The 24370-nt window shown below is 43.4% G+C and overlaps 1 protein-coding gene across 3 annotated transcripts in view; it reads right to left on the reverse strand.

Moving 5' to 3' along the window:
- Positions 1-21486, reverse strand: part of MOCOS (molybdenum cofactor sulfurase) — a 416196-nt gene extending 394710 nt beyond the window's left edge. For all 3 annotated transcript variants that reach the window (XM_019485741.2, XM_019485749.2, XM_014602528.2), the window contains exon 1: positions 21345-21486. In XM_019485741.2, the coding sequence (XP_019341286.1) occupies positions 21345-21471 (127 nt within the window). In that variant the 5' untranslated portion in view covers positions 21472-21486. The remainder of the gene's footprint in view (positions 1-21344) is intronic.
- Positions 21487-24370: the final 2884 nt, after the last annotated feature.

Raw genomic sequence — 24370 nt, forward strand, 5'->3', positions numbered from 1 at the left:
TACAGTCAGTCAAGGGAATTTACAGTGGAGAGTCAAGCAACAACTCCCAAACTGTTCTGATTGAAGCTTAAATATTTCCTTCTCATATTTTTTAAATTTTTCACAATTTTCCAGGAAAAAAAAACAAACCTTTTTTAAAGAGTTGTAACTGCTTTACATAGAGACCAGGAACAATAAAAATTGATTTGATTTCATTCTCTTAGGACACTCAAGGGGAGAGAAAAAAAGGATATTGGAGCTCTCTGCCCTTTTCCCTGTACCTAAGAAAGTTGTATTATTATTATTATTTATTATCAGCTTATCTCACTGAGCCTGTGCTAAAGGAATCTATAAAAGAAGCTAAACTGATTACTCCCACAGAACACCCTAATGTGTAATTACAGAGTGGCTTGCGAGGGGAACCTGATTAGCTATTTCTGCATTTATTCTGTACCTTCTAATACTGTTGCATGAGTTCCACAAGGAGAACATTAGAATACTAAGTTGAGTTGTTACATTTTTGGTAACTATCCGATCACTCAAAATGTAATCGTACTTACATGGCACTTTCACAGCACTGGTAATTAGCATGAAAGCCTGGAAGCACGTACGTATCTAACCCTGACACCATTTGATTAGTCACTGTTGTCCTCCCTATTTATAAAGAAACCGTTGCATTTACAAGAGATTAGTTGCTTCACTATTCTCTCTAACTCAATGACACTCTGCTTTAACTTGAAAGAAGTCCTAGTAATCCCTGTGATGCTTTACAGATACACCCTGTCCTTTTCTGTACTTTTAGGAAAAGATGATTAAAGGTTCTGATGTAGAAGCAATTTAATCCTGAAAAACTCCTGTCAAACTCAGTGATGTAAATCTTGAGGCTGAGGTATTGATTAGGGCTACCTCTATGCATTACATCTATTGTGCAATTTTCTGGTTAATTGCAAAATTAGTTTAGACTGATTACATGCGCAAATTAACTATGGTGCCTTAAAAAGGGCCAACCAGCTATTAAGTTATTGCTGGAAAATATCTAATAACTTTATAGCAGGTTTCAATCTAGTTTTAATTTGCACATGACACCTGTGCCCCCATGGCTGGGAAACCACACCTGCTGTGATCTCCCAGCCCTGGGGGCACCCCACACACAGCCAGGGCTGAGATTCCCATCAGCTATGGGACTCTCAGCAGTCTCAGCAGTGGGACCTTGCTATTTGCCAATGTAGAGGGAGCTCAGGATGGCAATCCTAGGCTACTGGCAACAAGATGTGATAGGATCTTACACTGGATCCCACAATTACACCTCCTGCCATGCATGTGTTTGGTTAAGATGGGTTTGGTTAAGATGTATTCAGAGTCCAGACTTATTTTTCTGTAGAATCAGTCAGAAATTCTGTAGAAAAAATGTTCTACAAGGAAACAGGACTTTATTTAAAAATTTGAGGATGAAATAGTCATTTTCCTACAGCTCTTGGTTTTAAGACCTGGAACTTCAGATGAAACTATGGAAACGCAGGTGGGTAGAGCTGAACTGCCATAATTTACCTGAATTCAAACTTTTCTTAGGTCATGAGCCATTCAACACAATTCCTTTGCCCAGGGAGACATCTATATGGCTAGTTACACACTAATTTTGGTGGGGGGAGGAGCGGGGAAGGAGGGGAAGGCCTCAGCATAGTCTTTTCAATGTCTTCAGGATGCCCTTAGCTGGCCTTTTTCCTACCTGTTCGCAGGGCATGAAGAAATGCTATATGATCCCAAAACTCATTTTGTGGCATTTTGTGTGTGTGTGTGTATGTGTGTGTGTGTGTAGAGTAGGTTGCAAGCCTCTTTTGGGTTCTGTAGCTCCCTGTGTCCTGACACTTACTGAACCCTGAGGCATGAACTTTCTTTGAATGTGTAGTGCAGTAAAATAGCAAAATCTAAAAGAGTATTAGACACTTCTCATTCTATCTAAACCACTACCCTCCCTGAACCTGGTTTCTTTTAAGCAGCAGTTCAGACCTCAGAGGTCACTTCAAACTCATTTAACTCATTGTACAATTGAAAAAAATCAGACTGAGTTTTAAACTGTTCCTAAATTTTTTCATACTTGAAAATAATCAATAAAAAAGGTGGAGGCTCCAAATGTGCCATAGGAGGGAGCAGTTATAAACATCACTCCCCCCACCCCCAACTTTTTTGACTCCCATCTTGTTTGTCCAGCTCAGCCACTGCAGACACTGGAGCGTTCTTTAAACTTTTGCTGGAGTATGAACAAGCCTTACAAGCATTCTCTGAAAGTATACTTCACATTTTACATCTTAAAAACAAAAAAGGCTGCTGATGGATGTGGAAAAAAACTCCCATAAACAGCACTTTACCAGAAGAGGCAGTGTGGTTAGACCCATCTCCACAGTGTCTGTATAGCTCACATGCTTCAACAGGGCTTTTTGTGCTTTTGTCTAATAGCTGATTCAATCAGCTACTAGATAAAAGCACCAAAAAAAACCATGCTGAAGCACCCGATCTATACAGACATTGGGCAAGCTGGGTCCAACTAATGCAATGCTTCTTTGGGCCATGTGCTGGGCTCAGTGCGGGTGTGTACCAAGTTTAAGGTGCTGTTTTGTTTTGTTTTGTTTTTTATGTCTGTAAGCAGCCAAAGTGTGGTTATGTCTGAAAAAATAGCTATTTCTTCTCTACTGAGCTTTTCCCCTTGTATTTGAGTAACAGCTACTGTATTTATTTTGTAACACTAGTTATGCTTAAATACTTCTTAATCCTGTCTGCACTGGACAGCCAACAGAGCTATGAATGTATGAATGGCTGTAATTCCATCGGTGATGGGCAAAGCAAAATTGGTACCTCCATACTAAATACAGATCCTCTGTTGCTAATGGAAAGCCATACATGGGAAAACATTAACTTGATATTCCATTAGATAAAATATTTTGTGCCTGTTTAACTAACCAAATTTGGTACAGACTCATGAGAGACTTTACCAGAAATCTGACTACTGTTTCTATAAAACTGAGATTTCATGGATTTCACAGACATTAGGGCTGGAAGGGACCTGGCAAGATCATCAAGTCTAGTCCCCTGCCCAACAAGCAGGAAGTCACCTAGGGTCAAAGGATCCCAGCAAGATAAGCATCCAAATGTTTCTTACGTGTCTACAGTAGGTGCTTAAGTATATTCCAGGATTTGGGGGCTTAGAAAGTAAAGAGGTTTTTCTTTATGTCCAGCCTAAAATGGTCTTGGAGAAGTTTGTGACCATTGGACCTTGTCATCCCTTGGGGTACTCTGATGAACAGGCATTCCCCAAGATCCTGATGCACAACCCTTATGCACTTATAGGTTGCCACCAATATAATATACACAAAAAAAACCCCACTAAAAAAATCCCAAAAAAGGAAAAAAGCCCAGACATCTACTCAAAAGTTGACTTTCCATTAAAAGTACGGCTTCAGCAGCCAATAAATCTGTACTGGATTTTTTTTCCCATAGTACTTCATAGTTTCATAGTTCATAGGATAAGCTTCATAGTTTATCCTCCATTCCAAGTCTAAATATTATTAAGACAGACAAATCACAATAACATTTAGGTTGTTTAAAGCAATGTACAAACTTTAACTCTAATCCTCCCTCTTCAAGACTGCTATTTTATTGTCCTCATTTTGCACTAGGGAAATTGAGGCAAAGACAATTAGTTAAGTCTTGATGTACAGTCCATGGCAGAATAGTGAGCAATATACCACACCCAGACAGAATGGGTAGCAGTATATCAGGAACCAAGAAAAGTGAACTTCACTGCAGTCCTATTTTTTTTTTAATAATCTGGCCCTGTGGCGGTGAGGTGCCCCCACAGGTCTCAAGGGGGAGAGAGTAGAGCCCACAGACCCCAGACCCCAAAAGCAAGCCCCCAGAGGGGCTAACATACCTCCTGGAGAGCAGCTGGAGCAGGAGCCATGCCCGTGGCCACAGCCACGTGAACCGGCATTACGCTGGCTGTTTCATCAGCTGTTTCCGGCGTGGGGAACAGCTGAGCCAATCCTAGCAGCCGTACCGGCCGTTGCGGGAAGATTTAAAAACCCCGTCGGAGCAAGGACAGGGAGAGAGCCAGAGAGAGAGAGCACGGGCTGGCAGCTCGTGAGGCGGGCTCCGGCACAGGGAGGAGATAATCCAGCCTGCGGGGCTCAAGCAGGCAACATAGGGAAAGGCTTTAAGCCTCCTGTAGGATGCAAAGCAGGAGACAAAGCAGGAGAGGAGGCAAAGCAGGAGCACCCGCACAGCCACCTGAAGAGGCTTACACCCAGGAGGCAAGGGAGCTCCCTGCTTGTGGTAGGGGAGAGGAGGCACCTGAGAACCTGAGAGGGGGCTGGGATAAGGGAGACAACCCTGCAGCTCCTCCTTACTTGGAGGAATATTTTCTATAAAAAAAGAAATCTTCCCCAAGAAAGGAGAGAGAGCGACCAGAACCCGGGGACCGATCTGAGGCCGTCATACAGGGCCAGCAAACATCTGTAACGCATCACCCACCGGTTGGCGAGTGGAAGGGGTGTAGGGGAGGCGGAGCCCTGTGGAACATCATGTCGGACGATCGTAAGTACCGCCGTCTATCGGGAGGCCCATCCGAGAAAGATCTCCACTGCATACCCCTCTTAAAGTGCGTTTAACATCAAAGTCGTGGCAGGAAAGTTGAGGGGAAGGGCCAAACCCTGATAGGCTGGGCAGTGAGAGGGGCGCAAGCTCCACAGGCCTCAAGCACTTTTGTGGGTAGTTGCTCAACGGAAATATTTTTCCTGTTTAAACATTTTATGTTGGAAGTCATGTTATGTCATATATACTGCACTTTGCAGGATTTGTTTGGAATTTCTTGGATCAGTTTAGTGCTTTCCAAATTCCAATTCATTTGTCAGGGATATATTTGGTAGCCGTGTAGGTCTGAGAGAAAGAAATGCAAAACTCTAGAACTCTTGGTTCAGAGATGATATTTTTTACTAGACCAACTAAGAAATCACAAAAAAAAAATTTTTTTTGTAGAAAAAATATTATTTTTCTGCAATTTCTTAGTTGGTCTAATAAAAGGTGTCATCTCTGAACCAAGCATTCTAGAGTTTTGCAGTTCATTTGTCATGTATTAACATGTATTTGCAGTCTGCTTTTGTTCACTTTGTCTGGAGCAGAGTTACTCTGCTTTTAGGGTTTTTCATTCAACATTTTATAAATTACCAATTAGCTTCATGCATGTTATTGGGCAGTATCTGCAGCATTATGTATTTGTCACTACACGTGTGATTAGAGTATACTGATATAATAATCAATATATTCTTTTTCTTCTGATCTTTTATTGTCCTCTATGTAATTCCAGGAAGAAATGCCAGCTCTAAAATGTTCATACTGTTTACACAAGCCATTTAAAAGACTGTTACTAGCTAATCAAATGCTTCACCTGTTTGCTTAAAAGCAACGAATACAAGATGCCCAAGCAATATAGTTTTCTGTGGAGTGTAATAATCTACATATATTTTCATATGAATGTCAATTTAGTTAACTTACCAGGTTTAAACTATAAGTATCTTTCCTATCTCCTGGGCTAGTTCTCTCCTCAATGCCACTATTAAGCACTGTGGCCTCTCTGATGCAAAAACTCTGTGTTGAATTCTAATAACTTTTAAAAATATATATATTTTTTTAAGTTTGATCTCTTTTTCTAAGTTTATAGAGCAATTTCTGAAGACAATGACCCATACCTGGTTCTACTCTGATCATCAACAAAAGACCAGAAAAGCTTCCAGTTAGCTATCTATTTTTATTATTTGCTTGTTATACAGTCTCACAAGTGTGGGCAAAGCAGTCAGTCCACCCTTCATTGTGACAAAACAAACTCTGGCACAGTTCACGGTGGAGTTTATTGCTCCCGGGCACAGAATTTACAAATTACATCCTGGGGCTGCTCCAACCCGGCTCAGCGTGCTGCAGAAGGGCACAAGGGTGCTGCAGTGCAGGGCTAGCTAGCAGTCAGCCCCTGCACTAAAGCACCATCCTGCCCCAGCCAGCCCCATCAGCATCTATATGTGCACTGTGGTGGAGTACATAACTCCACTGTAGGATACTACTTGAATCTGGCAGTACTAACCTAAAGCAGAGTTAATTAGTTTACTCAGACCTAATAGCTCCGTATGTGTAGGCTGGTGATGCTTTACTGCAGAGCTAAGTAGAAAACTCCACAGTAAGCGTCTCATGTAGATGTGCCCTCAGTGTCACTTGGGGGTCAGGCAGGGCTTTGTTATGGTGTTAGTGTTAGCTCAAGTTTACAGCAGTCACACATTCAGGCTAAAATCCTTCTCTGACTGCCCATGACCTGCACAGCTGTGACTAGGGGGCTGGCCAGCAGGGCCCCGACTAAGAACTACAGCTGTGAGTTGTCTCTAAATGGCTAGTGACCCAGGACAGGCTTCTATCCCTGCTCTAGATGGGGGTGGGTTGGAGAGATGGGTTGGTGGTGGCAGTTGCATGAGGCTGGAAGGGAGAGAGTTTAACGATGGGGACTGGGTAGTAAAATGGGAGGTGAAGAGAAAGTGGGTAGGAATGACAGCTGGGGGCTGGGTGGTGAAATGAAGGAAGTCATCCACTGAAGCCACGAATGGATAAAAATTTAAAAAAAAAAGTAAAAAGAAAAAAAAAGAATTTAAAAAGAAATAATAAGTAAATTAAAGAAAGTCTCATGTTTTAATACATTGAGATTGGGTAGCCCTAGCTCATGGACACACTGCCCCTGCCCTGGGAGGGAAGCTCCAACTCACGAGGATCCCATGCTTGCTCCCTCTACCCTCCGTAGTTCTCCCTCCCAGACATGTCTGTGCCCTTATGAACTGCCTGACTAGACTTGGTGCCAGTACCAACCCCTGTACAGTCGAGTTCAGGGGATGAAAAGTTTATCCACACAGAACAGGAAGGTGGGAGGAAGGGACACTGCATCCTGGGATGTTGGAGGACTGGCTTCTCTGGGGAGTGACCACATATTTGTGGAACATGAGCTGGGTAACATGGATCAGATGTAAACCTGCCCTGGAGTGGCATAGCTTTAAGACTCCTAAAGGGTTCTTAAAACTAGTTTATATGTCTTCATATGTGGATAACAAGGGTTTAAGAGCTCCCTGAGCTGCCTAAAATTAATGTGTAGTAAGGACCTTTGGCAAGCAATAAAAGTTAACCCTCTGTCCTGCTCTGTAGTTTACACACTTTTCATTTTGCTGATTTTGTTGATTTGTCCTACAAATGTATTGTCAAAGCATGGGGGTGGGGGGAAGAAGGAGAAGGGGAAGTTGAATAAATTACTTCATATACTTCTCTGTTTTAAAAGGCAGATATACATCATCACACATGTTTTTTAGAAATACTGTTGGGCAAGAATTCACTCAAGATTTCACATTAGAAGGGATTATTGAGAAGTACAAATAAAATTAAAGTGAGCGGTTCTCTTATCACAGGCCTCTGCTTAACAAGTTGCTAGAAAAATTAATGGCGCAGCCAATAACCATTGTTCATTAGAAGAGCAAGTGTGCATACACAAAGGCCTGTCCATCAGAGCATTACTGATACTACAATTACCCAAACAAGTTATACCAGAGCATTTCTTATATGACTTTTACACATGGGAGCAAGAGCATAATAAGGAGTTGGTTTGGGGCCTTCAATTTCTTCCCCAGATAGTAGAGAGATGTTCCAATTGTATTCTTGTTCCGGCCATACCTTAACATGAACATGTAGCTCTGGCTGTTCCCTTACTTTACTGGGGTATGAACAGCAGCATTCAGTATCCTTTAGGCCCACACTAATAAAATGGCATCTCACAGAATGAATTCACTTCATGTTTGCTGAAATGAACTATTGCCATTTTGTGCCTCCAGTGAAGTAAGATCCAATGCTAGCTGTATTATAAGTAAAGGTGAATTTGGTAGATAGAAGGTAACAGAATTGCCTCCTATCCCATGTATGCATGACACCAAAGGATCACATACCTAGGTCTTTTTTCCATGGGAATCCAGCACTGACAAAAAGAACTCATTGCATTAACGCTGTTCCTGAGATGCTCTGAAAGTGTTTTAGATCCTGTTGCCCAAAGGTCTTACCTGAGCGAACACTGAAACCTCACCTTTTAAATAACACATTTCCTTGGCTTCTAAATAGAATGAGAAAAAGTAAACCAATATAACTTAGTAAGAAACAGAAAAGTCTGGGGGAGGTAACAATTCCCCAAAACAAGAACTATCTGTTAGCTTTAAAAGACCCAGATTCCACACATCAGATAAAAACCTGCCATTTCTGTCATTACTGAGAGCGATCATTCTATCGTGATTATTTAGGGTAGCAGCCCCAAAACAAGTATATTACAGACCACTGGTTTGCAGCAGGAGGAAGATATGGGGAAGGACAGAACAATAGCCTGATCATATTTTGCAGTCAACAGTAATTCCAAAAGCATGATAAAACAGATGCTAGCACCAGACTGACTCATTATTCATAAAAACATTTTTAGTTCCCTTTGTAAACAGCTGTGTTATTAACCAGCAATAGCAGTGAAATACAAAAGATTGCTAAAACTATTATTAAAAATGTTAATTCAAGTAAAATATCCATATTGTACACTAAAGTAGCTGGTGCTTAAATATCTCTGCAATAAATGGCTGACCTTAAAACACTCTGTATGTTCTTGCTTCAATATCTTCCATTTTCAAGCTTCACATCTTCCCTAGCAGCCTCTCGGCAATACATGTTCCCACTCTTGTCCATTCATTTATTAATTTCTCAAAAAGAACCATTTCTACCATGTTAGACAGTGAACCAAGCTGACTGGTCTATACTTTGCCCCTCCCCCTATCTCTGTACTTGTCTATATAGTCTTCAAACAGATGGAGCAGACACCACTACTCCATGAAGGTCTTGGAGAGCAACTAGCAGGAGGCAGGCACTAGGATAACAAATAATTAGAAGAGTTGATTGAAATAGCAGGAGTTTTGCCTGCTACATTCTGATCTCAGTCCAGGGTAATTCCACTTAAAGCAGAAAACCAGAGTATCTGATTGTCTGGAAATTCATGACATATCTGTGGATTAGTAATTTTTATCATATCTTTTTTTGAAAGATCAAAGATACCTACTTTGTTCAGTGCCATCCAGTACACATGTGCATAGATCTACACTGGTGAGAAAACACCTGCCTTACACATGGGGCTATCCCCTGGCAACAGTACAGAAGTTAAAACATAAAAGCAAAATTGAAAATGTGTAAGTAAAACAAATTCCACCCAGGAAGAGCACACACCAACTGCTGCAGCTTCCTTAGCCTGACGAAGGGTTTTTGAACCCGAAAGCTTGCTTAATAACTATTCTCCAACCATTTGGGTTGGTCTAATAAAAGATATCAAATTCACCCAAGGAACCTTGTCTGCCTAAGTAAAACAGTGAAATGTAAAATTAAGTAGCAAGAATAAGTGTTTGAAGGAAAGTACATGTGGTAGAAACTACATTTGTTCAGGGAACGATACAGTAAGACAGCAGCTTCTACTTAACTTGGCTAATTAAAAGGCTTTCTGTTTGTTAGTGTTTCTATACCCTATGTATCAAGGTAGACATTACTATGTCTCTCTCTCTCTCTCTCTCTCTCTCTCTCTCTCTCTCTATATATATATATGTGTGTGTGTGTGTGTGTATGTATGTATACACACACACACACACACATATCCCTTTTAGAGATCTTAGTATAGTATAGCATAAGAATACAGAATGTTGGATGGCTAATGCTATGCACCTAAATATGTAGTTTGATTCCCTGTAACAGCCATGACTTCTGTGATGAATCTCCCCAACTCAAGATACTCTTATACAGATGACTAAATTAAGTGCTTAATGGACAGCACTCAAGTATAAAAAATGTTCACCAAATGATCCTATCACAATTGGTGATTTGATCTGTACCTCCAAAACAATTATAGAAAGTCTGACCTTCCACCAAATAATATCATACAAGATATTGCTTGCAAATATTTTGCTGTGCTTGAGGTAGGAAGGACAGAGACCACCAGTGTAACCATGAGTATGACACTATCCACCACCCAGTGCAACATGTTCACTGCACCAGGACAGAAGAAGGGAGCAGTGGAATACACCTACATGCTCAATCCATCGCACCAGTGAAGGCATTTACGTTTTCAAAAATCATAATCCTTCTCAGCACTCTTATTGGGATTGGTCTGAGGGGATCAGTATCACAGAAAGTCTAAGTTCTTGATATTATACAATACTCACAAAGTGTATTTAGAGTTGGGAAATAATTAAATTAGTCAAAATTCTCTTACTGCTGATTATCAAGCTAATCTTTACTTGCATGTTGAGACTTGAATATTGTTGACTTGGTTTCACCCACAGAAGTTAACAAACAGCACAAGTTATTGTTCAAGAGGGGTGTAGTCACCAGGTTTCAGCCAACAAAACAATGAAGAATCCAGCAAATACACTAGTTTACCTGCTCAGCCAATAAGCAGAAAATATTACAAAACTGCTCAGAAACAATAATTTTCTTTTATCAGACAGCAAAATAACTTAATCTTTGCCCTTTTGGACAATTAAGTGATTTTGAAGTTAAAACATAGCTCAGACCATAAGAATAAAATGATCTGGTGGATTTTCTGGTTTGACCAGATGGCTAAATTATTACATCAGAAGGGAAAATAACTGAGGCAGCACCTGCGCTTGAAAAACAACACATAAGCACAATTCCTCACCCCCTGTATACCTCATAATCTACAGTCATTTTTCCAGTTTTTTATTTTCCCCAGAGATCTCAATATCCCATTGCTTATAAGATCACACTGCATTTGCACAGAACAATACACTCAGAAATTCTTGATTTTAACTAATATATTATGTGATCCTAAGTCTGTGAAAGAGATATCATTATTCTTTCAAAAGTCAAAACTGAAACTACTTATTCAATGACCCTTGGCAACAGATCTATGGAGAATTTATATTGTTGCCTTGAGAAGAATGACTTCTCTTATTTCTAGGATAACTGCAAAGATAAAATGCTAAAATCATTACCTGGAGAAACAAAGGTAAAACATCCCAAATATTATTTGTGTTATATATTAAGTCACAGAATGGGCAGAATTCTATTTTACCTAGTGGACAACTGAAGTGCAGCTTGTGATCAACTCTGACTTAAATAAAGTGGACTGATTATTTAACTTTCTCTGGATGTATAAGTGCCCCCATCGTAGGAATAGGGAGACATCTATGCATTTCTGGAGAGAGGTTCTATTTCTATAATGGAGCACTTATTCACCCAGCATTGGTAACAGAATCACTACTACACTTTAGTTAGATAACTCAGTTGATCACAACCTGCATTTTCATCATCCAAGTGGACAGAATTCTGCCCAATGTGTTTACACGTAAGCGATTCCTCTATGGGTGGCCACGGGATATCAAGGAAATAAAGAACAATTGCATTAACAGCTCAAGACTAACTTCATTCTTAAGGGACCAGTTTCCTTGGTGTGTAATTAGCTGTACCAAATTACAAATTAAGCCACATACTGCTTTTATTAATGTATGTTTTTTTCACATTATTTTTACTGAAATATGGTACAGCGAGTGGCATTCTTTACTGATTTGGCATGGGATATCAGACATCAGTATCCCTTAACAGATAGTCACTTCAGCACTTCGTCCATTCTTATGTTTGGATGCATCTTTTGCTCATTTGTTCTTCCAAGACCCTCATAGAAGTCAACAGAAGCATTCTCAGGAGCAAAGGAATAATTTCAAAAAACTTTGCAATTAAGTGCAGTATGTTATGCAATATGTTATAACATATATGCTCTTTTTTTTTTTTGGAATGACAAGCTACAACCTGAATGTTTTCGTCTTGCTATGATAAAAATCACAGCATTATTCAACAAAAGTAAGCTCATTCCTATTATCAAGTAATAGGTCCTAAAGAAAATGTTGATTTAGCTAACAGTATCTAGAAGGAAATTTACAATCCTATATTATACCTAAGTGTATATAGTTCATAAGATTAAAGACAAGGTCACAGGTGCCATGTACGCTCCTGCCTATACTAGAGAGATCAGGTTCATGGCCTCCATGTATATTTTTAGAAAGTATTACTCAGTCTGCCAGTTAACAGTCCTTGAAGTACAAACTTAAACTTTGTTTTAAAGGGCAAGACTTAAGGCTGACATGTTAAGAATAACAGACCCCTGCTGATTCAAGAAAGTACATTAGCTCTTTTTATCTTCTCACAAAACCATCAGGTAGGATTTTCAAACCTACTCCAGTAATACAGTTTAACTTTTCTTTGGTTTGGGCCCATGGTAAAATTTCCCTTAACTTTAATAGGAGCAGAGTTAGACCAAAGGTAAGTCCTCTTGAAAAAAAATCCACTCATATGTGGGATCAGTTTCAGAAATTCCATTTATTTCTTTTAATTAAAGCATGTCCATAATTGCTCATTTAAAGCCTTAAAAAAACAATCATAGAACTTAGCACCCAGACAGGCATGAGCTGCATGATGGATGACTGAACTGAGTTCTGAGAAAGGATTTCTATCACCCAGGATAACGGAGGACACAGCTTCTCAGTAGAAACTAAAGAACAAATATAGCAGGCAACAAGGACTGATCCAAACTGGCAAAGGGGTTTTATTTAACGTATATTATGCATACACATAGGTGTATGGATGTACTTATGGAGGATGCTTAATTCATAGGATGTCTGCATGAGAATTCCAAAAAACAAGACTTAAAAAACTGACAAATAAGGAGCGAATTAAAAAAATACTAAACCTTCGGGGTACAAAGAAAGTTTAGGCTTTCCTGTTCTAGACAGGTTCAGAGAAAATGGAACTCAAATATCACAACAAGGCTAAGTACAAGCTGTAGTGAATTGCTGGTAGAGGAAGTGAGGAGCGCTTGGTTCTTTCTAGACACCTTTGATGACTAAAAGATCTAAAGGGAGGCAAACAGAGGCTATCTAGTTTTGGACAAAACGACCTTCTAGCTCAGGGGTGGGCAAGATAAGACCTGCCAGCCAGATCCAACCCACAGAGGGAATCTGTCCAGCCTGTGGCGGGTCCCTTGGTCCTGCACCACCTGGCCTGTGGCACATCCTGCTGCCCTCTGGGCATGCAGAAGGGCTGGGGTGGCTCTGCGGCAGGACTGCATTTCTAGGCAGCTCAGAAGGCAGTAGCTCCTTCCAGCTGCTGCCACCACTAGCCCCAGCCCTGTGGTACTGGCAGGGATCTGCACACACAGTCCTGACCCCAGCCCACCCCACACCCACTCCGGACTTGGCCCAGCAGAATGACCCAGTGGAGCAGACCTGCTCTGGATCAGCCAGAACCCACACATACATAGCCCCGACCCTGGTCTGCTCTGCACCTGCTCCAGACTCTCCCTCCCATGCTAAGCAGCGGCAGCTGGGCACAAGCAGCTGCTTGGCACCAGGGAAATGTAGCCCCTCCCCCTCACAGCTGCCATGCCCTTCTTGTTGTAGCCACCTGGAGCCTGCTCCTGGGCTGCCCTGTGGCTACTCTGCACTGCCACCACTGCCCCACGGGGTGGCCTGGAGGCGGTGGTGATGGTGAGAGAGAGAAGCAGCAGGGTAGCCCAGGCATGAGCTCTGGGCAGCTGCAGCAAGAAGGGCCCAGTGGGGGGGGGGGGGGGGGGGCTGTGCGCGCAGGCTCTGGCTGGTCCACAGCTGGTCCACTCCACTGGGCCGAGTCTAGAGCGGATGCAGGGCAGGCCGGGGGTGCAACTGTGTGCACAAGTCCCTGCCAGTACCATAGGGCTGGGGCTAGTGGTGGCAGCAGCTGGATGGAGCCACTGCCATCTGCGCTTTTCCCCCCCCGAGGCCCAGCAGCAGCTTCTGCCTGACTACTACTGCCACTGCTCAGTGTGGTTGGGCAGTCCGGAGCAGGTGCAGGGTAGGCTGGGGCCGGGGCTATGTGCACAGGTTCCAGCTGGTCCAGAGCTGGTCCACTCCACCAGGCTGAGTCCAGAGTGGGCACAGGGTGGGCTGGGGTTGGGGCTCTGCACACAGATCCCTGCCAGTATCACAGGGCCGGGACCAGTGGCGGTGGTAGCCAGGAGCCACTCCCATTGCCTGGGCTGCCTAGAAAGGAGGGGCTGGGTGGGCCAGGGTCATGTGCTAGGACTGTGTGCTGTTGGGGGTACGCGTGGACTTTGGGCTATTGGTGAAGGGGTGCTGACCAGCCCACGGCATCTCCCCAAAACTGCCTATGTGGCCTGTGGGCCCAAATAATTGCTTGCCTCTGGTCTAGGTCCATCACATCATAGCACTGCAGGATGCAGTCAATCATTTCAATATAATCCACTTGGTGACAACACCATACAGGGAAGTGATGTGAATTATAATAGAGAGTTGAAAATGCTTTGAGTACTTTTATCTACACCAGATGCAACTCCAAGACCTTTAAATCTTTTTTGTGTATGGAAAAACTTCTGGATAGCACTGTTGGCAAGAAAGCAAGCTGATTATGGAAGAGCAAAGACATCATTTACCTTCAGAAGAAATCTTAAATTATTCCAGATCACCATTTTGGAAAATCCAGTGGATAAAGCACTGGAGCTTGAAGTTTACTCATTTGGTAAACTGACATCACCACTAAAAAAACAACTTTCCACATAAGAAACTTAAGCTCACAGGAGCTCTGTGTTTCAAAAGTACACTTCGTGACCTTTGCTAGGCCCACATTAAAATCTTTCAGGGAGATTTTTTTCAATTGGGTGCCACAAGAGTGTCAATCCAATGCAAATCTAATGAAAAGCTGCAGAGATACCAGTCTGCCTTCACCGAATTTGCGTCACAAAAATAAATGCCATATGAACCTGAATGGAATTAACAGGAGAAAATCAGAAAAGTAGGGAAGAGAATCAAACAATTCCTATTGCTGGGAGCAGGAAAGGGATTCAAACAGGCTTGCCAGCATGTTTTAAACTTTTTCCTATTGAAAGCGCAAGTCTACCTAGTTAGAAAGCAGAAGGATTCAAACTACTTGCCAGTAGCTGTAACACTTGTAGCTGTAGATGTCTGTCAGAAACCAAGTACTCAGGAGAGGGCTCTGAGCTTGGTATGAGGTGAGATGCCTTAGTTCAGAATAATGATTTAAGCCCGGAGACTCATCTTGATGTAATCTACTTCCCTACTCCAAAGACCACTGGCAAGGCTCTTATCCCTGCCTGAGTCTATCTGCAAACATGCTTTCTTTCTTCCTACTTGTCCAGAGACGTAGAAGGGCTCATCACAGATTGAGTGCCTTCCTGAATTTAAAAATAAAATAAAAAGTGCTTCCTCTCTCTTCCATTTTGGCCACGGCTGAGCCAGAAAACTTTTTGTTTTCTTTAATTCCTTAATGAATCCCTTAGAACGAGTGTAATGGTGAAGGAAAACTTTCACATTACACCCCAAGGTGTCCACTTGAGGCAGCAGCATTTGACTGTGGACTGCCTTTTGGGATAGCAGCTGCTGATTTCCAGCATACTGGGCACATCTACATGTGCACATTTACTTTATAGTAACCAAAATTGCTGCGCAGTAAGGGCATGCATCTACATATGCATGCCCGTACTCTGCGGTAAATATGGCCATTACGTCAATTTGAGTGGCACACTTGTAGACACCTTACTGTACAGTGATTTAATGCCTGCATGTGTAGACACTGGCTTATTCCTGCTTACTATGCAGTAATGTACTTTACAGTAAATTTAAGCTGGTGTAAACTCACATGTGGACATGCCCACTGTATACAGCTGCTGATCCTGGACAGGCCCTCTACTTGAAAGTGGAGTTTCTTTTGCACGAAATCCCCAGTCCAGTTTGGGTGCATCGTGCTCATTATAATTTACAGATGCAACTGGAAGTTCCATACCTATTTGTAGTTTGGAGCTCCATAATCTCTCCGTTATTTGGACACCATGTAAGGTTTGTTTCTACTTGGATCTCAGACTCCACTGAAGTAGCCTTCCACCAAGACGTTCCATCAACACTGCAAATGCAGTTACACCGAAGACAACCAACATTCAAGCCACAGTCAAATGCAGACTCCACATACCAGTGTGAATTTCTGATACCATGTAAAGCAGGGATGCCAAACATGCAGCCCGCATACCTGTAGAGCCATATGATCTGGTCCAGCCCACACGTCTGGCCCACAACCCAATGCACCAGCCCCAGCCCCGCACACTATATGGAGCACAGGCTGTACCCCACACTGCATGCACTGCAGGGGGCTGGTCTGGGGTGCTACATGAAGCCTACACCTTGGATCTTTGGTGCCATGTACAGTGCTGAGTCCAGCCCACATACCACATGACAGCTCCGGGGACTGCAGCCACAGCAAGCCCCAGGGCCAGCACATGTGGCCAGTACACGTGGCATGTGGGGCACACACTCCATGCAGCCTCACACTGGTCCCAGAGACAGAACACAGGGCCAGTTGGCAGGGTGCCACAAGGTGAAAGCACCCTGTGCTGGCCCTGGAAGCCACATGCACAGCAAGCAGTGGGGCCAGCATATGGCACACAGGGCTAAGCCCAGCACCCCAGCTACTCCCCAGAGGATTGGTCCTGGTCCAGCCCACAGACCAGCTAAGGGACGCTCATCTGACCTGTGGGGCTGAATGAGGTTGGCACCCCTGATCTAGAGTTTCTTTGTCAACCAAATCATGCTTGGTGGGGACCACGTACAATATGAGGCTGGTTAAGGCACCACGATTACAGCTATGCATTCCATGAAAATATGTGGTATCAATGCCAGCCTAAAAGGAAAAATACTAACTCAGTGGTGCAGGAGCAAGTTCTATTGCTTGAGGTTTTATCCTATGGGCATAAAAGCTTCTATAAGATGCAGAGTCCATGGTTTGTCACTATCCTCTAGGAATGACACAATTCCCAGTCTCATACATTTCATTGTTGACCTGTTCCTTCAGCCTCCTAATATCCAGAACAATGCGCCCATCCTTATTATTAGGGAATTAGATTTCCTTCCCCCTTTTGCCTGGCAATAGCAGCTCACAGACTTCTTTATCCAGGGGGATTTAGATTTCCTGCAGCTTTTTACTTCTTCCTAAGAAAAACCCAGTAACATTCATGACAGCAAGGGAATGACATCCTGAAGGTTCGTTTCATCACCTATACCTGTACTCTCAGAACTCACATATACATGACAAAATTATTAGAAACAAAAAACTCCTAGTCAGCACTCAATCCAGTTACCTGACATGTTCCTGAAAGTGGTTGGTATTTTCCAGCCAAATACTCTGGCATTTAAACACCCTTGTAGAAATGAGGTTTATGCCACCTTCTCCACCCTTTAGTCTTTGCCCCCACATCTGCTTCCCTTTGTGCATTCAGCTGAGTTAGGTGAGGACTTAAGGACGTTTCGAGAGAAAAAAACCACACAACAATACTCTAGACCAGGGGTCCCATGGAGTCTGGCCCCAGCAGTTCTAGCAGGACTTGCAGCTAGGTAAGGAGCTGCTCCGGGAGGTGGGGCCGGGGCTGGCATCTCACAGCAGTGACAGCATGGTCCAGAGCTGGGTCAGAACTGCAATCTGTTGCCCACACGTCCCAGGCACCTCTTATGCCCCTCCCAGATCCAGGGCACTACTAGGGTCTCCATGGAAACTAGACACAGCGACTCAAGCAGGGGCTGCTTGGAAATGGAGTCCGCCACAGGACTGATCTGGCTGGCAGGCCACACTTTGCCCACCCCTGCTCTAGACAGTGTCATGTCCATCCCCACAAGAAGCAAGAGACAGAAAAGCACTTAGACAATGCTTTTTGTACTAAAAAATCTAACTTCTAAAGCACAGGGTTTGATCCCAGTACAAAACACATTCCGACTGCAAATTTCACAACTGTATCTGAAGTGATAAATCAACTGAACCATCTGTAACCCTTGTATTTAATACTTAGGGAAAAAAGATACCTGTTCTTCTCAACTTAAACCTCACTGCTGGAGTTTTAGAAAACTGCCTATCTAGGCCAAGATTTTCTTAAATATAGGTGGAAAGTTTGGTTCCTAATTCCTGATTAGGACTACAAAATTTGGTTCCTAATTCCTGATTTATGCTCCACTTCTGCAATGAACTCCGCACGTGTATAGAAGTTCATGTATACAGTGCTTATTAAAATATCAGCAGCCTAAACATGTGGCTTGACTGTCAAATATTGAAGTTTAAGGGAACCACTGAGTTTTTGGTTTTGTAAGAAGTGAGTCACAGGCAGTCTAGAGGAGCAAGGGGGTTGACAAGTACTGTACTTGCATCAGAGGCTAATCCAAACGAGGGACCAAGGCTGCTCAAGAGAGTCAAAGCCAGAGTCCAAGCCAAAATCCTAGCCAGAAAGTAAAATCCATATCCATGGTCAAGCTAGTACCAGAAGTCAGGAGCCAAAGAATCCAAAACAGGAGCACAGGAACAGGCTGAGTGTGGATAAGGACCCAGGGCTGGACCCAATGATCTTGCAAGGTCTCTTCCAGCCTCTTACAATCTATGAATCTATGAAAAGTACAGCTACTACAGATTGTAAAGTACTTGTTCCATAGTGCTTTTGGGCATACTAGGTCCAACCTACTCTGCAGTCAGTGAGCTTGTCCCATTCACCTGGTGGCATTCGGAAATCAGGCAGCCCTAAGGATGTAAATTGTCTTCCAACAGGTTTTTTGATAAAAGCAGGCTATTTTTTCAAACATCAGAATAAGAGATTTAGGACCCTGTTCTAAGATCCAGTGCAGTTTTTCAAAACCTTGGTACAAGTGTATTTGTCACACAAAGACCTGATGATACCAAGCTTTTACCAATATTCCAACTGATTCAATCTTCAAAATAGTTTTAGAAACCTTCTCTTTTCCAAAATTACCCCTTTTGCTTTTTCACTCTCCTTCATTTTATTCTTGGAGGCCAATTTTATCATTCAGCATCACTAACAGTAGCAACAACAATAATAATATACTAATAAATACAACAAAATAGAATAAATAGTAGTCATTTCCTTTGTAAATCCTACCTGGCAAAAGCTTTCAGAGTGCTGGACCAGAATCACAAAAACAATTTCTCCTTTATTAAAAACAGCCTTGTGAACTGAAGGCAGATCTTGATCAGCAACGTACAACTTATTTTCAGAGACATGATGAAAAGGAGTGAGAAGGTGAAAACTCTGCTGGTGGAAAGAGTACACTGACTTGATAACACATATGGGATTGGATGTGAGCTGATATTACATTCTGATAATCCCAGTGCCATTGTACTTTTCGGAAAAAATGCTGGTGCCATAATACCGTGGGCAAGCATAGCCTTATTAGCAAAAGAAGATAACTTTCTTATGCCCTTTATTCTTACTGCTCATCACACTGGGCCAGAGGTATAGGAAAGCGAGATTTGATTATGAAACTGGAAAAAAACCTGTCTACCCAACTATTGTGTCCCCTTCTATTTCACAGGCTCAAGTTACAACAAGGGGAGTTTAGGTTAGATCTTGGGGAAAACTCTGAGGGTCGTACAACACTGGAACAGGCTACCCAGAGAGGTTGTGGAATCTCCCTCCTGAAAGGTTTTTAAGACCCTGCTAGACAATGGAATGATGTAGATGGGGATGGTCCTGCTTGGAGCAGGGGGTTGGACTTGATTCTTTCCCAAGGTCCCTTCCAGCCCTTTCTATGCTTCTATTTTCCTGCCTAATGAAGGGGAAATTCTTGCTGTTTGCTCATTGTGTGTGGTTCCCCCCACTCCCCTCCTGCATCCTTTTACAGCAAAAAAACCACATGTAACCCCACCAGCACCAAAAAGCCCCTTGCCACATTTTTTAAAATGAAATCTTCATATTTTCCCAAGCAGGAAGCAACTGTGACCACCTGAAACCCGAGATCCTGCTCCTGCTTTCATTTCAAGGTAATTTGCATCATCACAGATCCTCACAGGACGTGAGAGGCTTCATATGGGTATGAACTGACTGCCCAGAGGAGTTTTCCATCTATGGACTCCTCTGTGAAATCCTACGAAGTATGAACTGTCATTTCTACCCAGGAGAACTTTTACAGTCTTTTCTCTAATGCCTGATGAAGGGTGTTTGTGCCCAAAAACTTGCAATTAAAGGCTTTTTCTTTTTTTTTTTTGCAAAAATCTTGTTGGTGTAATAAAAGAGATTACTTCTACTATGAGTCCTGACTGCCTTTTCCTCTAGACCAATACAGCTACAACTTGGATACCTGATACATGGAGGATATCGAATTTTAGCCAGTTTTTTTAATGAAATCTTGACATTTTCACAGGAAGCAACTGTGACCACCTGAACCCTGAGATCCAAGTCCTGCCTTTGTTTCAAGGTAATTTGCAGCATCACAGACATTCACAGGAGGCGAGAGGCTCCATGCCAGCTATGAACTGCCTGCCCAGAGGAGTTTTCCATCTACAGGGGAAACACCATGTAGCTGGGTCCAAGAAGGCAGCTCTCCTTAAGTGTTCCCGGGGATAACTGTTCTTCTGGTGTGGTTTAGTGTTGGGGCTTAAAGCCTACTTTATGGAAATGGGAGTCTCCTCCCTAGCTTGCTTCTGCGGCCGTATGGCTGAGGGCAGGCGAAACTTGGGGGCACCCGAACCTCAAGCCTCCGGGCTTGGGCCTACATATCGGATCCCCACCAAAAGACTTTGGAAATATCTGAAGCCCCGAGTGGGGGTGGAGTATGTTTTCCGGTTGTTGGGTCACTTATGGTTCTGGACTGACTCACGGATTTGGACTTGATTTGGCTTGGACGACGAATCATTTCTTTAAAAGAAATAAAATAAAAATGTATCCACTCCTCTGTGAAATCCTAGCAAATATGAACTTTCCTTTCTGCCCAGGAGAACTTTTACAAGGTTGTCTCCGACGCCCGATGTTTGTGCCCGAAAGCTTGCAATCCAAAAATTTTTTTTTTTATTTTTTTTTTTTTTAAAACCTGTTGGTCTAATAAGAGAGCATCTCTAGGACGAGTCCCGATTGCCTTTTCCTCTAGACCACAAAGCCTCTTGAAACACTTCCCTGACACCCCCTCCCACAGGCTCCTGCCAAGAATGGAAAGGGCTCTCAGCTTCCACCCCCTAAAAGGGGTCTGAGAAGGGAAAGCCCACGACTCCTGCCCTGCTCCCCCCGCGACACTGAGTTTCTTCCCCTTTCCCTCCCTGCTGCCAGGGGGGACAGGCAGAGGCAGAGCAGGTGCCCGGGCTGAAGGGTGGCGCGGCGCCCGTCCCGCCTGAGCGCGCTGCAGAGGGGAGCTGAGGCCCGCCCGCCCGGCCGCCTCCCCGCGCGGCGCTACCTCGGAGCCGGCGGAAGTCCCGCTGCCAGCTGTCCCGCGCGCCGTAGCGGGCCCCCAGCGGGCTCCTGCTCTGGAAGGCCTGGAAGGACAGCAGCTCTTCCCCCGGCCCCCGCCCGCTCCCGGCCATGCTGCCCCACTTGCCCGGCCCGGCCCGGCCCGAGTGGCTCCTCCCGGCTCCTTCCCCCGCCCCGCACGGCGCAAGCCCTGCCCCGTCCGGGACACCAAGGCTCGCGGGCAGCCGCGCGCGTTCCTGTGTGTGTCCGCTCTGCGGAGGACGCGCGCTAAACGGGCGCCGGGGCCCGGCCCAGGGCTGCTCGTGCTGCTCCTTGCCCAACTAAACCGGCCCCCGAAGCCGCCAAGCTGTTGAAGTGGCTTCTTGGAGTGAGTGATTTTCAAATCTTACAGGAGGGCTCTCTCTTATGAGGGGCTGAGCTCCCCTGTAACCCTGCCCACCTCTGCCCTGCAAACCTCTTCTCTGACTCCTAGTTGCTCAAGGCAATTTCTCTCACTTTCAGTGCTCTGCCCCGGGGACTTGCTCTTCAGCCCTGGAATGCATGTAGGGATGCGTGTTTTCACCGCAAAGGATGTTGTCTTGGGCATCCTAGATGAGGTGAAGAGTGAAGGTGATAGAGCCTGGGTAGTTGTAAGGGTAGAAGCAGATGCCTGGGGATGGGAGAGAAGCTGTCACACTCCCGGGCTTAGCTTTAGTACGGTTTTTGCAGGGCAAGTTGTATAGCTACTCTAATAAAACAACAGGACCAGTATCAGTAGCAGTAATAATATGCATTACTAATAATAGTAATAATAATGCATAACAACTGCTTCAACCACAGAAACTACAGGTTTCCCTCACCAACTGCTGGGGTTAGGTTCCTGAAAGTTCCTGTGCCTGGAAAAACCATGGTTGGCAAGACAAAAGGTTTATGGGAAAAATGGCAGGTGGCAGCCTGATGTGCGGCCATGGAAAACTGTGGTTACTCAAAGCTGTATACCATGGTAGCCAACACGGTATATAGAATATTAAGCGTGGATACTCAGTACTGTGGTTGGGAAAACCGTGGTTGGCAAGGGAAACCTATATTCACTTTTTAGAGTTTGGTAATGCTTATGCAGGCTCGAGTATATCATTTTACCAGACCTGGCTGTTCTCAGATTACCATCTGGCTCTGCAATGCATTCCACTTGGTATGGCACAATTCCTCCATCTCCCCACCCCACTTAATTTCTTTGGGCCTGGTTTACATGAACATAACAAACAAAACAGAAACAATTCACCTAAGTTCTACCTGTGCTCAGCAGGATTTTCCTATCAGTCCTTTCTTCCAGGCTTGCAAGCTTAGTTTTCCAATGTCTTGGAGCACTGGTGCTAGGTTTCCAGAAGCCATACTCTTGTCTTGCTTTCTTGACAGTCAGTAAACAAACTGATGACTTGCTTATTAAGTCACTTAACAAAAATATCATGTGTTTCTTACAAGTATATAAATGAACTACTACGTAGCTGTTGGTGCAGACCAAACATGACAATAATAGATCTACTTTGGGGAACTATGCGTGTACGAGGGAATAATGATTCTCCCCCTCCCTCCCCCTTCCCTAACCTAGTGAACCACTGTGGATTTTTGAACCCTGTGACACTCCTCTTATAAAACACTGTTGACAGGCTGGTGTCTTTTGGCCAACTAGCATCTTATTCACTCACCAGCCTGCACTTATAGATCCATCCCATCCTATGTAAGGTTAGGCTATGGTGAAGTGCAGTTGCTGTTCAGGAAAGTTCATGTGCCAAGCACTGCACAGAAAAGTTTTAGCTCTGTAGTATAAAATTTAACTGCCTACCCTCCCTCTGCTAAAAGTGTAGCTACTGACAGGGAAGATTTTAACTAGACCACTGAGTTTATTTTATCTGGGGGAAAAAAAATCTGCACTAGAGAAAATTTTATTTGACAAGAACATCTCTGTTGGCAGCCACTAGCGCACATACCTTCACCTGTAGTGAGTAATAGCTAAAATAACCCTATTTCCCATTTAAAAAACAAGTATACAGGTCACACTGGCTCGTCCCAGAACTTTCAGTGAGATTTATAGTCGTAAATACACCTATAGTACACCGGCTAAGATGCTTTGATATTTTACTTCACTGGTCAACAAAGGAGGGTCAGATTGCCAGGAAAACTATTCAGTCAATGTCTATTTTATGAAGCATTTACAAAGAGAAATGAAGCAACATTTAAAATTGTAGGCATGGCATTTAAAATTAAATTCACAGCAATTGCACCCCTACTTTTAGAAAATTACCAGAGTTTCGCTCTATTTTAGCATATTTTAAAACACAGCCATGGCTACAGTGTTGCTCCCAGATGCCATCCTAATACAATAAATGTCTGTGTATTTGCATGAAGGTTCAATTTTACATATAGGTGCATGACTATGACTAAATAAATGTATAGCATTCTGTGTTCTTTCTTAGGCTTCTGTGTCCCATCCCAGGGCTCAATTTCCATCAAAAGCAGGGTTTGGGATATCTCTGTGCCCATTCCAGCACTGTAAGACAGCATCCCCTGAATCATTTTTGTTTCACTATCACCTACAAATTCTGGTCTCCACTCCACCTCCCCCAACCTCCCAGACTTACACTTTCCATAAACTCAGCAATCACAATTCCAAAACAATACTCAAAGAGATCAATCTATGTTACAGAAACAGAAATATGGGTATGTTTACATCAATTAAATTGTACACGTCTAGGTCTCAAAAATCTGTAAAGGTCATCAGAATCATACACAGGGAAAGGCATATTTATGGTGTTTACAGAAACATTCCCAGTGAAAGAACTGATTGAAACCTTTTTATTTTTCCTCTTGACAGAAAACTATTTTATATGTAATAGAAGCTTTAGAGGAAAAAGTTGTTTACCTGTAAACCTACAAACTTTCTGTTTAAGTCAAGGACATTTTCATTTACATTGTTCACAGGGAAAAATTCTTGATTAACTCTAGTAAAACACTGAAGATGTGTACTGTTGCCAG

This window comes from Alligator mississippiensis, chromosome 5, assembly GCF_030867095.1.
Source record: "Alligator mississippiensis isolate rAllMis1 chromosome 5, rAllMis1, whole genome shotgun sequence".
Classification (NCBI taxonomy): Eukaryota; Metazoa; Chordata; order Crocodylia; family Alligatoridae; genus Alligator; species Alligator mississippiensis.